Here is a 15,545-nt window from a genome sequence, read left to right as displayed (position 1 = left end):
GCCCCTGCCTATGTTGCTGACCTCAGCCCCCATGAAGCCTGGCTGGAGCAGGCAGGAATGACTTTGAAGCTTCCCCCACCCCTAGGAAAGGGGAAGAAGCAGCAGCTGTAGACAGGGGAGCAAGGAAAAGTAGGGGAGGTGGGATTTTCACCTGCTTTAGGGATTTAAAATCCTTGGAGGTTGCCAAGAGTGGTCTTCCTGCATCGGTGGGGGTGGTGTAGGCTGGGAGCAGGAGGTGCAGCCACCCCTTCAGTGCATGTTGCTGCCCATGCACCCCAGTTTGGGAAATCCTTGATCCACCACTGCTGTGTACTATTTTTTACATAATACTTCTACCCCCGTATAAGATCTGTATAACTTTTTTTGAAGTGGGGTAAATAACAGTAAATATATTTTTGATCTTCAAAGGAAGCTAACACATCCTAAATTAGTTCAGCTGTATGGGGTCTGTACGCAGCAGAAACCTATTTACATAGTGACCGAGTTCATGGAACATGGCTGCCTCCTGAATTACCTGAGACAAAAACGTGGACGTATGAGTAGAGATGCCCTCCTGACTGTGTGCCAAGATATATGTGAAGGAATGGAGTATCTAGAGAGCAACAGCTTTATCCACAGAGATCTGGTAAAAGCATGTTGATTTATTTACTATTTTTTAAAATTATATTTGGACATTAAAAGCCAAGGGTAACAAACTATTTCTGTTATTCAGAATGTTCTCAACCCCCCAACCCTATTATTTAACTATTTCTGTTAAAATTAAATAATATTCTACTCATTGTCTGTTCTGAATTAGGATAAGAAGTTAATATCTGCATAAGGAGTGGGTCTGAAATCTGTCTGAAATGTTTGTAGTAAAGTTCATATGGTGTATTCTGTGCAAAAAATCAGTATTATAAATCACTATTCAGAATTCCATGTAGCCTAAAGAGTTTGTCTTCAATAGCACATATATTTTCACTTGAAGGGTGTGTCCAGATGATAGCACATGTGTGTTTCCCTGGGGACAAATATCAGCAGCATATAGTTGTGCTGCTGCTACTTGTCCCAGGGGAACGTCTGTTTATGCACGTAAGTTGTCCTGGGTGGGGTAGGGGAGGCTGGGGCCAGCACCTGGGCTGGCCCCAGCAGCCTTACCTGGGGTTCTGGGGGCTTCCTGGGGCTGAAGCAGTGGTGATCTGATAGCAGAGAGCCTGGTTGGCAGCTGGAGTGTGGCTCTGGCCCACCTGCTTCTAGTTTTAGGCAGCACACACTGCTGCCACATGTACTGCCCTTCTGTTTTCTAGCGCAGGTTTTTTTGACACTGGAATCTCCTGGTGTCAGAAAACACCCCCCTCTCTACAAATTAGCAGCTCAGGGAACGCCTGCAGAGGGGTCTGTGTCGCCACGTACCACATATGCATACTCGTCTGGATGCGCCCAAAGATTATTATTTATCTTGTTTCATAACAGGGATCATTCAGTGATTTATGGTAGCACAACAGTTAGTAAAAATACAGCACACAGAGTAAAAATAAATGGAATTGTGTCTTGAAAATTTTCTATATTAAATTGCACAATGGAATTTATTGCATGGTTTTAAATAAAATATAAAAGGACATTTCAGGTCATAGGAATTGATCTATCTTTCATACTGTGTTAATATGATTGGCAATCACATTAATGGTAAATTTTAACCCAAAGCATATAAGTTATGTACTCTTCTTACAGTAACAAACTGTTGTATCCTATTAAGAGTAGAACTGGATGTTTCTGTGACTTACAACTGTAAGGACCTTATTGCATGTTAATTTTAGCTGGCTCCTGGAACTCTTAACCATTGGATTGTCCATACATTAACATGTGAACTAGTTATAAATAGTCTTTAGGCAGCTTACAGTTACTCCACTCCAGCCTAGATTTATTTCTGGTCCGTGCTACCCAGCTTGTGTTGGCCTAGAGTAGCTACACATTAGTCTATACATTAGTGTGAATGCCCCACCTGCCCCCACACTCTCACATCCCCACAGGACACCAGGCAGGTAGGTGTAAGTAAGCTGGGGAGGCAGGGGTGGAGCCCGGGGGGCAGCGGGGAGCAGGGAGGGAACCCCAAGGAGCAGACTGGCAGGGGGCAGGGGGAAGCCCAGAATGGGAGTGGAGGTTGGGGGATTCTTCCCTTTCAGTCCTCAAGGCCCTTACTGGCTTGAATGTGTAACTGCTCCAAACTTGAGCTAGCACCACCACTGATCAGCATTTGAGCAGCTCAAAGTGCAACGTGTAACAAGGTCCTAAATTAGTCACAATACCACTACACTCTATCATTGCCATGAGTTAAACCTTAAATGAAAGGAAAATTGGAAATGAGTAGGTTCTGAGATGCCAAAAGATAGGCAGCAGGAACCAGAAGTTGTATCTATCTTACACTACAGTAAGCCAGGGTAGAATTGAGTCCCCAGCATTACAGCTCAGTGAATGAGAAATAGTGATGGATAGAATCTTACTGAGTTAAATGATAAAGTAAAATATTTTTGGGTGATATCTTGGACCAACTGCATAGCTGGGATAAAGTTCAGATGCATTCAAAACTTGTCTAATTTTATGCCAACTATGCAGTTGATCCAATAAAAGATATCATCCCAGAAAACCTTTGCCTCTTGCATAATTCCTGGACCATCATGTCTACAACATCACTCTAAGACTGGGTTAAATTATTTACCATAATTTCTGAGATAAATTTTGGTTTACATTCGGGTAGCTCTAACTTTGACTGACTTTGATCTGTGCTGGTATAAACAAAAGAAGAAGTGGTTGGAATAGCAGGGGACTAGCCTCTGTGATGCAAGACATGCCTTTTATTCATGTGCTTCTAAGTTTGATGTATATGAAAGAAGAGGGTACCCCATGTAGAAACACAGTGTATAGAACACAGTGTTTTTTTTCTCAGTACAAATTACAAATTGGGCTTCACAGCAAAAAATGCCAAATCATACAACTTAAGCTGAACAGAAGCCCAGTAAAACTTAGTGGGATTTCTTTTTTTTTTAGAGATGGTAGAATTTAATGTAATGTACAACTAATATAATTTCATTTTAGCTCCTCCTTATTTATATTTTTTCTCATTGTTGATATATAAAATTATTCCTTTTTTCAGGCTGCCAGAAACTGTTTAGTGAATGAATCGGGAGTGGTAAAAGTGTCTGATTTTGGAATGACAAGGTATGGCTAAGTCTGTATATGCATATACATTTTTAAAATTAAATGAACACAATATTTGTGGCTATTTTGCACTTTTTTTTTAAGTGGAAAAAGCAAAATCATATGTTTTCTATATTAAGTGTACCTGAACAGTTATATGTGGCTTTTGTAGTTCCCATTTCCTCTGAACAGAATTTATAGACTAGGCTCTATCCTCTGTCATTCACCACTTTTGAGACTACTAATGATATATGAAGTGGGTCTTGTGTATACAAGTTCTCTTTAATGCTTATGTAATTCCAGGAAAAACTATGATTGGGCAAAAAATTTTGGTGACAATAATTTTTTTTAAGTGAACATTAATGATTTCATAATGTTTTCACCTTTTTCCAGTTTCCTTATGATAAACAATTTTGCAAACAGAATCTGAAATTGTTGATACATGAGGTACAGTGGACTTCAGCTCTTGGATGGTGATATTCAGACCACAGTGCTAAGGATTATAAAAAAGAAAATTATTTATAAATATATTTATTTGTAAACAAAGGAAATGACATATGATTATGCCAGCTAGCTTACCTTCTAAGAAGGGGATGCCTGCTATATCTCCTTAGCAGGACACTGGGAGGCAGTATGTCCCAGGGAAGTACAGTTCCTCTATTTCCCTGCATTTTCTCACCAGCAACATTGGCTGCTACAAGTGGTGCCTGGTGTCTGTTGGGGAGTGGGTCACTGGAAGGAACTGGTCGGTGCACAGGCACTTCGTGCACTGTACCAGGGCTTTTCCATCCTTCTCTCCTCAACTTGCATGGCATGCGGCATTTGAACATAGTGAGAAACAGGCTTATTGAGTAAGAAATTGGTAATTTTCACTTATTTACATGTTGCGATATTAACCATTAGGTGGCAACATGAGCTCCTAAAATACAAGCATGTGTGAAATTGATGCTTTCAGAAATGGAGTCAGACTAGAATATAGCGTGTTTTGTCTGTTTCATTTTTTAGGTATGTTCTTGATGATCAGTACACAAGCTCTTCAGGTGCTAAATTTCCTGTAAAGTGGTGTCCCCCAGAAGTCTTCAACTATAGCCGATTCAGCAGCAAATCAGATGTCTGGTCATTTGGTAAGGCATTCCTTAGCACTGCAATAAAAAAATCTTCTAGGAGAGGCCCAATAACATTATTTTGCCCAGATTTATGGTAGTGTTACGCTACTGAAATCATTGAATCATTACTAATTTGTACTGAAATTAGGACTGCAAGGCTTGTTTGCTGGGTGATAAGAACACAGAACACTTGAAAAAAATACAATAACTAAAACTCCCAACAATTTTCCATTTGAATAGAAAATTCATTGTTATAAGGCCCATGCCACATATCACATATATTATGAAATTAACTAGTTAATTGCACAATAAATTTAGACTGGCCACGCATGCAAAGTAATTATCATGTAATTAACTGGTTAATTGCACAATAAATTCAGGCCGACCATATCTGCAAAGTAATTATCACACCATAAAATGTCTAGCTATAAAAAGAGCTAACCATCTACAAAGTTAGTGCTTGAAAATGTATAATAACTTTAAAGCTGGTTTCTGTAGCTTTAATTTGAACATGTGGCAGTGCCTACAGTCATAATTTTGTTAACTATCTTGACAATCTTTTCATGCCTTTCCAGGTGTTTTAATGTGGGAAGTATTCACTGAGGGTAAAATGCCCTTTGAGAAGAACACGAACTATGAAGTGGTGACGATGGTGAGCCAAGGACATCGTCTGTATCGGCCAAAATTAGCTTGTAAGAATGTGTACGAAGTGATGATGATGTGCTGGCATGAGGTATCTCTTTTATATCTCTCTTCATTTCTGTATTTTTATTCACCAAAGAGTTTGATCTAGCTGAAGGACCTGACTCCTTACTGTAAAATTCTGATAGCATTTTATTCTAAAGGCAACTAAGTCATTTCTGAGGTAGCCCTAAGGCTACCTGTCTAGCCCCTCTAGAAAGTCACAAAATACAGGAAGAACAGTGGTTTGGGAAACCAGAATGGACAGGAAATAGAAAAATAAAAGATCAAAGGTCCAGAACAAGGTGAAATTTCTATAATCCCTTAAAAGGTGTCGCCTACAAAAATCTCGTGCTTCTCTGAGCCAGTTTGTCTCCTAGATGCCAGTCTGCTTTGTCGTCTTCTTTAAGGTGAGGAAAATAGTTGAATAGTTGAATGAAAATAACTGTTGCTTCAAGCTGTACAGCAGCTCTTGCATTATAGCAGAGTTGTTCTCAACCAGGGAGCCGCAGGCCCCATCAGAGGTGTTATGGGGGCAGTGGCCAGGTAAAACTGCTCCTGCATTTGGGCCCCCTAATCAGTTTAAAGCAGGCAGCAAAGCTGCTTTGTGCTGTGTAGCTCTTTCTGATCCTTCCCCACAAATGCTCTTTTGAGGGACAGGGGCAGGTGAAACTGCGCTGTCCACATTCAGCTCCTGCCTGCCTCAGGTTGATCAAAGCCCTAATGCAGGAAGAACATGCACATGCAGCACAGCTCTCCCTGGGTGGGCCATGCAGCAGGGGGCTATTACATCACAGTTGCACAGCCCAGCTTAGAAGCACTCGGGTAAGATGAGGCAGCACTAACAGTGATTCTCAGCCAGAGGTGCTACCATGTTCAGAAAAGTGGTTGTGGGCTGCCTTGACCCTGAAAAGGTTGAGAACCACTGTTGTAACAGTTACATGTATACACAAACCCTACAGTTGTAGCAAAAGAGCTCTACTTCAATACTGCTTCACCCTGGGGTTAAAGTTGGAGAAGTCTTGCTGCATTTTTTGGCAATGGCTTCCTACTTGCGCTGGTGTAACTGTTGCAATGTAATAGTTTCTGGGTGCTCTCAAGAAGCAGCAGCTGCCCCTTGGCTTTTGCAACTGCTCAAAGTGTACACTTGCCTATGCCTGTGGTGTATCAGAAGATCCAACCAAAGAAATCAAAGAGAAGGATAACATGGCCAGATCATTTTGAGAAGATGATTATTTTGGTGGCAGTGGCATGTATGGGGATAAGAGTGAGAAGCTGGAGTGACAAGATAGGAACAGTTTGATCAGCCATATTTGTTACTTGAGTGGTAATTGGGCAAAGAACCAGATACAAGTAGGGATATAAAAGCAACACGGGAATAAATTGAATTGATTAATAGAGACAGCTGGGTAACTAAAAGTCAAATCAAGTCTAATGAAAAAACTTGAACTAGAATGTCTTACTAATGGAAGAGACCTAGAACGTAATAGGTTCTATAAAGATGACCACAAGACTTGGTAATTAATGCTAACAAATTTTAGAAATGATATTCAGTTTCAAGATTCAGGGCTCAAGAAAATCTTTAACTTAAATGTTTAGGAGCACACTTAATGGGAATGACAGATTTTCCCACTTCTGCTTAATGAGAAGTTTCTTGCACATTGCTCTGAAGGAGCCCATGGGAAGGATCCAGTCTCCAAAGAGACTGGATCCAGCCTGGAGCACAGGGGATCAGTGCCAAGGAGCTCAGTCCAGTGTTTTCCCTTCCCTGCTCTGCACCATGCTACTGATCCCCCTCCATACCTGGTCTTTCTCTCTCCTCCCTTATAGTGGGCACTGTTACCAGAAATAAGCTCTCTCCTTCCCTCTGTCCTATTGCACATATTGTTTACCTGGGGTAAACTCTCTTCCTCTCAGTCCCTCTCTCCCTCTGACATTGGCAGTCACCATTCCCCCTCTTCCCCCTCTCCCCCTGCTCTACCATTGGGGAGTGGTGGCCCACAGTGCAGCTGGGTCACAGGGACCCAATCCACCACCCTAACAGATTGAACATCACTGCTCTGAAACATCAGGTGCTGGCTCTCATCAAACAGGGTAGTGGACTAGATGGAACACAGGTCATATCCAGTATGGTAGTTCTTTGGTTCCTATTTTTTGGGAAAAGCATGGTGTATTATACTCAGCTTTCACAAGGTTCTGAATTTCAGATCATTGGGAAATAGACTTGTACACAATGGGATTTAAAAAAACAAACAAACAACTTTAGGAGGCATGCGTTTTTTTCCTCAAAATATTTTCATGTATTCATCTGTTTTTCTTATTTATTTGTTCATATTATTTTATCATTGAGGTAAAACAATTCTGATGTGACCAGAGTACCTGGCAATTACAACGAAGCCTTTTTTTTATTATTTCCAGAAACCAGAGGGACGCCCTACCTTTCAAGATTTGCTTCACATAATTGATGAGATAGCAGAGAGTGAAGATGCTTTCTGAAGAGGAATGGCAGAGCGAAAACAAGTCCCTGAGGCAGGAAAGAATCCACGTTCCATTCAGAAATGCAGCAATTTTTCCTTCCTTTTTAAGGGCTCAATCCTTCAAGCTGCTGAAAGAAAGTGTGGAGAGGCAGAGCATTGATAATCACTTAGCATTTGGTCAGTCTCTATGGAGGAAGAGTTCTCGCATAATATAGAGGAACATGCACAATATACTCAGCTGTAGCAGTGAGAAGGTGCAGAAACAGTGTAGGCAAGTCTCTGTGCCTTCTCTGACAAGTTGCCAGTGGGGCTGTGAACAGGTGGAAAATTGGTCTTGATAGGTGGAGGAACAGACAGCTTGTGGCCAATGCAGAGCACAGGCAATCCAATAAATGTAAATCATGTATATAGTGTTCATATTCATGAGTTTCATTTAGTCTTGCTGCTAGTCAGTAGTTGTAGCTACCTGCATACTTAAAAACTCAGTACAGGGTTACCATAAAGGGCCAGTTACTGACAGGAATGTTTCCAGTGGTTTGCCAGAAATATTATTTCTGACTGCAGTTGATGGACATTTGTGACATACACTGAAACAATGTTCTTCCTATGCCATGAACCTGTGATATCCACTTGGCTGCTGCTTCTTCATTTGTGCATAAAAAAGCATCATGATCTGCAACCCATTCTACTGGCTCACTGAAACAGTCAAAGAAATTGCTGCAGAACTGATCCATAACTTGTTTTATGCCAAAAAATGTTTTGGGGAGTTTTTGAAAGAGCTCCCAGACTCTATCCTGAGGCTAAGCATAATGAGAAACTTCAGGATACAACACAGCTGACTCATTGCACTATAGAACATTCCATTTGATTAACTGTTAAATTATATATTGTATGTAATGTAAATATAGACTGTATACATTTAATTTATATGAAATGTAAGTGTTTGGTTCTTGAATATTTTAGGACACAACAGGTTTGATCTACCGTAACTTGCACATACAACATGACACATGGCATCTGTGAATGATAACAAGATACCAGGAAGTGTGTTAACCTGGAAGGTTTTATCATTCTGTCCCTGGTCAGTTTTTCATAGACTGAAATAAGCGTAATATTTTTAATAGCAAATGCCATGTGATAGCATTTGTATAATAAATCAAATAACTGTTTGTTTGGAATCCTGAATAGTGTTTTGCCATTGATTTCATCAAATTACATTAATCTATAAGATAAGCTCCTTGTTAGTGTGACTCCATTGATTCAGTGTAGTGCACCAGTGATGAATAAAGCTAAATATATAGAGGTACATGAGTTCATTGCTTAGACAACTTCAGGTCAACCCAACTTTAAGTAGTAGGCAACCATCAATCTTCTGGATCATGGTGTATGTGTAAGTGGTTTAGTCAGGTGCCCGATGAATTTGTTTGTATGGAGTCCTGCAACCATCACACCAAGACCTTTGATGCATATGCCTAGGCAGAAGTATGGAGGAGTGGAGGCTGCCCAAGACCTACCATCCTGCCTTGAGGCCACTGAGACAGAATCCTAAAACCAGATTGAGTCCAGACATTCAGTGCCTTGATGGCTGTAGTTTCTGCCAAAGCAACAGATAAGACTACTGTTGACTGCCTAATGCCTCAGCAAGGGTGCCTTTCTGTCAGAGTTTTGTCCCTTAGCTTTTCTGCAACCAGAGAGTACTCACAAGGCAGTGGAGGGTAGGATTTGAGGCTCCCTATGCCCACCTTACTCTGGTTGCAATGTTGAGATATTTTATAGACACTACCCCAGCATGAGTAGTCCCACCACATTGCCACTGGGCCCTCCAGTTGGATGCAGCTTACGGTCATATCCAGGACCATTTAAATCAAGCAATTATAAGGGGAGCTATTCCTAACCAGTTTGCCTCATGCTTTCCACTATAAAAATTGTTGCAAGCATTTTTGAAAACCCATTGTTTTCTTCAGGTCTCCAGATTGAGCAGGGAAAAGGTCTTTAGTTTAGAAAAGCACTTTTTAATTTATTATTATTGTATGAAATTCCATTCCAATTTGACTGAGATAAATGCTAGAAACAATATTTCCTCTTCCTTGCTAGTGTTCCTCAAAAAAATATTAGACTGCGTGAAGAAATAGGTCAACGCAAATGTATGAAAGACTTGGATCCAATCCTCTTCCACCACTACAGCAGCACCAGCACTACTGCTCTTTGTACTGGGAAACCCTGAAGCGCTCCAGAGCAGCTGTAACTAGATGGGTGGTATTTAGAAGATTGAATGTAAACCACTCCTCTCTAACTGTTATCCAAAACATGGTTCCTGTATCACCTTATCCCCAGTTCTTGGAGAGGGGGTGGAGGTGGTGGGAGGGAAGGGGCAAGAGCAACCACACCAAATGAGGCTTCGTATGCAAGTCCCCAAGATCCAGCATTTGCTGCTTAATGCTGTCCTATAGCTCATGTGAGAGCACTCTGTTAAAGGTTTATTTCTCATTTCTCAAACTTATTTGAGGATGTAAAATGGTAGAACTGTTGCAACGATGCATGTTTTTGTAGTGTTGAAGTAATGGTTGTAACAGTGATGGTCAAGCAAGTATGTGAGAGGCAGGAACTATTGTGAGTCAGGAACTATTGTGGGTGGGGTTGTTTTTTTTTATTGAACCAACTGCATGGTTGGGATAGATTTAGACAAGCTTTTGGGTATCACAGTATCCTTCAGGCCTCTGGGAAAGAAGCAGACACAGCACAGCTAAGTAGCAGATGGAATAAAAGCTTGGGTATAAAACTCCATATATTAATAAAAGCAGGTCATAAAACTATCAGGTACCCAACAGACAAGAGCTGCAGCAAAACCTGAGGTCATGAGAGATCAGTGAGTATCAAGTAGATTGTAATCAGGTATAATTATAAAATATAATAAAAGGTATCATACATTCTTGCCTCTCTTACAATGATACATGCCAATTTCTTTTTAAAAAACAAGAAAAAAAATACACCAGAAAGTAGGAAGTTGTATTAAAAGGAATGGAGATTATTTGGATTGCAAATGTGAGTATGTAAAACCCAAATTTTTTTGGGAAACATCAAATTTACAGTTTGTAGTGAAATCTAATTCTGCCTTCAGGGCACGAGTACTCTGATAGTATCACATGATTTAATAAAAAATGCTTTCCATAGGATCTCTGACTCATTTACTACACTAGATGGATGCACAAAGGCAGAAATAATTCTAGTGTCTTCCACTTGAAGATGACACAGACAATCATAAATCTTCAGTCATCCACTTGAAGTTAAGAAATGGCAACTAACCTAAAATCATAGAGAAGTAGGGCTGAAAGGGACCTCAGGAGGCCATCTAATCCAATTACAGGATTATACTTGTCTAAAACATCCCTGTCAAGTATCTGTATAATTTGCTCTTTAAAACTTCCAAGGCTGGAGATTCCATTAACTCTTTGAGGAGCCTGTTCCATTCCAAATCTTAATCACCATTATTGAGAGGAAGGTCTTCCTAATACCCAACCTATTTTTTCCTTCCTGCAATTTAAGACTGTTGCTCCTTGTCTTGTCCCCTGCAGCTAGAGAAAATATTATATCACTATCGCATGTATAACTACCCTTCAGGTAATTGAAGATGGATCAGATCCCTCCCTCTTAGTCTTCTTTTTTTGAGACTTGACTGATGTTGACTCTTTCAGCCTTTCCTTATAAGTTTGTTTCCTAGATCTCTAATCATTTTGGTTACTCTGTGCTGGACAAAAATTTGTCCATGTCTGTCTTGACGTGGTGCCTAAACTGGACACTGTTCTAGGTGTTCATCACTGCTGAACAGAGCAGAAGAATTGCTTTGATTTGTAAGTGATGATCCTCTTAATACAGCCCAGTGTGCTATTCATTTTTTTCAACAAGAACACACTGGCTGCATCTGCACATGCACAGTTACTGCACAGTAACCAAAAATTATTATGCAGCATGGGCGCATGTCTACATGTGCGCACCCATACTATGCAGTAACTATGGCGACTTGTGCCCAAGTAGTTACTACACAGTAAGGCACGTGTAGATGCCTTACTGTGCAGTAACCCTGTTTGTGTGGACTGATTTGGGACTAACTCTAGTCCCAAATCAGCCCATAAACAGCGTTGCTGCAGTGTAACACCTGCACATGTAGACACCAGTGTAAAAAATTCAGGTTACAGTTCCCTACAATCCCTAGCAATTTTTATGCAACCTAGCTCATCATTCTCCAGTCTATATTTGTATGTATAATTGTTCCATCCCAAATGCAGAACTTTACACTTATCCATATTGAATTTAATTTGATTGATTTTGATGGGGGAACCATTTCTAGCCCAAAAAGGGTAAAAATGTTAATTTGGTTTGCTGGAACAGACCATCACTCCTTTGCAGTCCACTTTTTTTTGGTTTGTTTTCAATAGTTTTAAGAGAAATTGGCAAATGCCATCTTCATCATTTCTCCTGGATGTGATCCCTTAGCATTTTCCAACTTAATTCCTTCTTCACCTATCATTATAACTTAATTTCATTTGAAGACTGGGGCAAAAATGTACCTACATTACTCCATCTCAGTGGCACATGTTTGCTACTCTTTCTAATTTCACACCTTTTACAGCACAGTAATTATATTGATTTCAGTTGAATAATTCAGTTGTAAAACAAATTTGATGGTACAAGGAACAGGACTTCAGCACATAGACTCCTAATTTACACTGGTATGAGATTTATATCTAGCCTGTGAATTTTTTTTTCTTAAACAGGAAAGTAGGTGGGGTTAAATGATGCTTGTGTTGTACCATACCACGCATCAAAGCTAGGCTTTCAGTTAGAGGGGTTTTAGTGTTACTGAGGCAACAACTGAAGAACAAAGGATAACATTTTTATTTGAACTCAAGCAGACGATCAAACATGACACTTTCTACCTGTAAGTAAATTCAACCATGTATTTTGTACTTTATGTTCTATTGTGTGTAATAGCACTTTAGCTAGCAAATGAGATGTATAAACATCACTGCATAGTCCAAGTGGCCTTTTCTTGCACTTTTAGGTTTTATTTGTTAAAAACTCCTGGTGATAACTTTCCAAAGTACATCACAAAATTGCTATGATGGATTCAGCAAAGCTACTACCTTCACAAGTACAAGGATAGAGAACTCAATTGTCTGGGAACACAAGGGAATGGGAACCAAAGGCCTCTCCTTAAATTGCCTTTAGAGCATAGATGTAATACATAAGTTTTATGGTATGAAAGCTACCTTTCTGGTTATGAAGATGTTAGCTTAAGAAAGAGTTAACTTAAAGAAAAATACTAATATTCCGGTAAGCTTTATTTATGAAAGTTCAAAGTTTGGTTACAAAAATATTTTTTACAAGCAAGCTACATTATTGATTTACAAACAGGCAGTGTTTACTGCTGTTTTAGTTTGGATGAATACTAAGGGATATATGATCAGTTGATGGGGATTTTCTGTTACAAAAGAGTGAGATTTTTTTATTGATGAGTAAAGATGGGGTAGGCAAGTCAAATATTCCTCAATGTGCCCAATTTATGTGGTTAGCTCAACCTGTTCAAAATAGTAAACTGTTCAGGGTTTGATATGAGAATGCAACTGAGCTGTCAAAATTTAGCATTGCTTTAGAAGTAATGAACACATGCTTACCCCTCCTTAGAAACTTGACAAACAAAATTATAAAAAGATGTATGATAAGAAAAACACATTTCTAACTAGACTTTTGTTTTGTCTGGTTGTCTGATGATACATCCCAATTCGCCTTAATGAGAACAGTTTACAAATGGACATGGAAAGGATATGAATTACATGTATTCATATGTGTGTATTGGCCATGGACCTGGTAGGTCTATTAACTGAAAGGGCATCATTAGGTTGTCACATTTTGTGTAACCTCTTTATAAGCTTAATATTTTAGGACCAAAGTTGCTTATAATAGCAACAGGAACACAAAAGGCTCCTGCACTGCTATTATATTCCCCCTTAGTTTTCATGGACATGTCTGCATTTTCTCTTCAAGCAGCTCACCTTTTTTCATCACCACTATAAGCCTGTCTTTTCTTCCTCCTCCATTTCTCTGACACACTAGACTCCTGTTCCACATAGCTAGAGCCAGCTTCAGCTCCTTTCCAAGGTAAGTTAGTTCAATAGCAGCTGTTAGACATTTAAGCTAAAGATTCCTCAGCGTATCTTTTGTCACTCATTTCTCAGCACCACCATCCACGATGACAACATGACAAACTTGGGAGTCAAGGGGCCAGATTTCAGCTGGTGTAAATTTTAAGTTATGCTGAGGATATGGGCTAAGGATGTTTTGGCAGCAAGGGTGGAAATGTTGTCACTATCACTTCCATGTCATGGTGATAAGAGAATGGCCTAAGAGATTCATTTTTTTATATAGCTTATGGTACAATGTTTTTCTGTTGTACTACACAGAGAAGAAGGTGCTAAAAACAGGTTGGCAGTAGAGCAGCTTTAGGCAGATTTAGTTCCAAACAGAAGTTGACTGTAGATCAGACATGCTGCAGGAAAAGAAGTAAAGGTATTTTCTACCCAATCAAGTCACATATGATATCTGTAGTTTATAATATTGTAAACATAAATGGCCACCTTATGGCCAAAGAGCAATGATATATTTGGACTAATGTAATTGGGGCAGGGATGAACACTTTGAGTCCATATCTTATTGCTATACAGCAAACTTGTTTGGCATATACAAAATGTTTTTTCCTAGTTTGGTAGGGATTTAATCTACAGTCCACTAAAATCAATGAGAGCCTTTCCATTGATTTCAGTGGGTCTGGACTGGACTGAATTCAATGGATGACTTGAATCCAGGAAGAAAGTATGTAAAAACAATGTTTTAGCTATAAAAAATAATGGACGAAATTTGTTCTCATTTACATGCTCACAGCAGAATCTGCTTTTTTGTGTGTGTTAGTTCTTTTGCTTCAAATTCTCTCTCTCTCTCTCTCTCTCTCTCTTTGGAAAGGAAAAAAAAAACTGTGCAAAATGAGAGGGTAGATGGCCATGGGAGTCTATATATTGCCTATGCATCTGTCAGGAAGTGCAGGCTTCCTGTAGCACTTTATTCAGTATTGCTATGATACCTGAAGGCAGCTCTGGGTGAATATAACTTCCTGTGTTGCTCGTATGAGACTGTGACATGAATCAGGCTATTAGTTACTCATACAAGGAACTAAGGAATTTGACATTTGTAGAGAGGGTTTGAGTTCTACAGATATTGGTTAAGTCTTCTTATTCCAACATTATACCTCAAAACAGCTATGGGCTATTTTGTTGGTTTAGTGGCTTGTGAACTAAAAATTCTCATTTCAAGAGGGTCAGAATAGGAGGGTGATATCATTTGTACTGTGTAATTAAAAAGCTTCCCAGTGACCTGGAAGGGGCAACTCTACATAATTAGGCATTTGTTTGAGGTAACTTAGTACAGGTGAGCAGTATTGCGGTTAAGGGAGTTGACTAAAATGAGATTATATCCTAAGAACTTCAATTCCCATTTTTTAAAATTAAAACTAAAAGGTTCTTTGAGAACTCATTCCATGATACTGTCCTCAACAAACAGTACATTTCCCCACAGAAACATGGCACGTGAATAATTCAGCTTTCAACTTTATTTACTACTACTGGGTCCAATTTGCAGCTGCTAGTGAGAGGCCAGAGAAGGAAAATATTAAAAAGACAAAACAACTCCAGAAATCAGACTGCAAAGGATGGAGCTGTTTAGATCAAGAGATATGCAGAGACAGATCTGCTTCCACAGAACTGAGACTGTCCTTTCCTTAGGGTCTTGATCATAATCCTTGCTTGAAAGATAAAGTGAAGCTGGGGTGATCTCTCCAGGGTGCAAAAGCCTGGGCAGTATATATGGAGACAGTGAGCTGCCCACTCACCAGTGTTCCCCTCTTAGCCTTGCTGGTTTAATCTAAAGGAAAAGCAGATTAGGCTCCTAAGGATTTGGGGTTTAGCAGGCCTTCACCCTTGTTTTGAGCCTGGCATACCAATCAGGAAAGGCAAGCATAAGAGGAAGGGAGGGAGAGGCAAACTGCAGAACTGCCCTGTCA

At 39.7% G+C, this 15,545-nt stretch overlaps 1 protein-coding gene across 4 annotated transcripts in view; it reads left to right on the top strand.

The window, feature by feature from the left end:
* Positions 1-9,095, top strand: part of TEC (tec protein tyrosine kinase) — a 79,603-nt gene extending 70,508 nt beyond the window's left edge. For all 4 annotated transcript variants that reach the window (XM_014517651.2, XM_025198347.1, XM_006019003.3 and 1 more), the window contains 5 exons: positions 409-625; positions 3,131-3,195; positions 4,180-4,298; positions 4,856-5,013; positions 7,380-9,095. In XM_014517651.2, coding sequence (XP_014373137.1) covers positions 409-625; positions 3,131-3,195; positions 4,180-4,298; positions 4,856-5,013; positions 7,380-7,457 — 637 coding nt within the window. In that variant the 3' untranslated portion in view covers positions 7,458-9,095. The remainder of the gene's footprint in view (positions 1-408; positions 626-3,130; positions 3,196-4,179; positions 4,299-4,855; positions 5,014-7,379) is intronic.
* Positions 9,096-15,545: the final 6,450 nt, after the last annotated feature.

The sequence above is a fragment of the Alligator sinensis genome, unplaced genomic scaffold, assembly GCF_000455745.1.
Source record: "Alligator sinensis unplaced genomic scaffold, ASM45574v1 scaffold134_1, whole genome shotgun sequence".
Lineage (NCBI taxonomy): Eukaryota > Metazoa > Chordata > Crocodylia > Alligatoridae > Alligator > Alligator sinensis.
The sequence above is the reverse complement of the archived record's forward strand: the minus strand, read 5'-3'. Positions and strand labels throughout refer to the sequence as shown.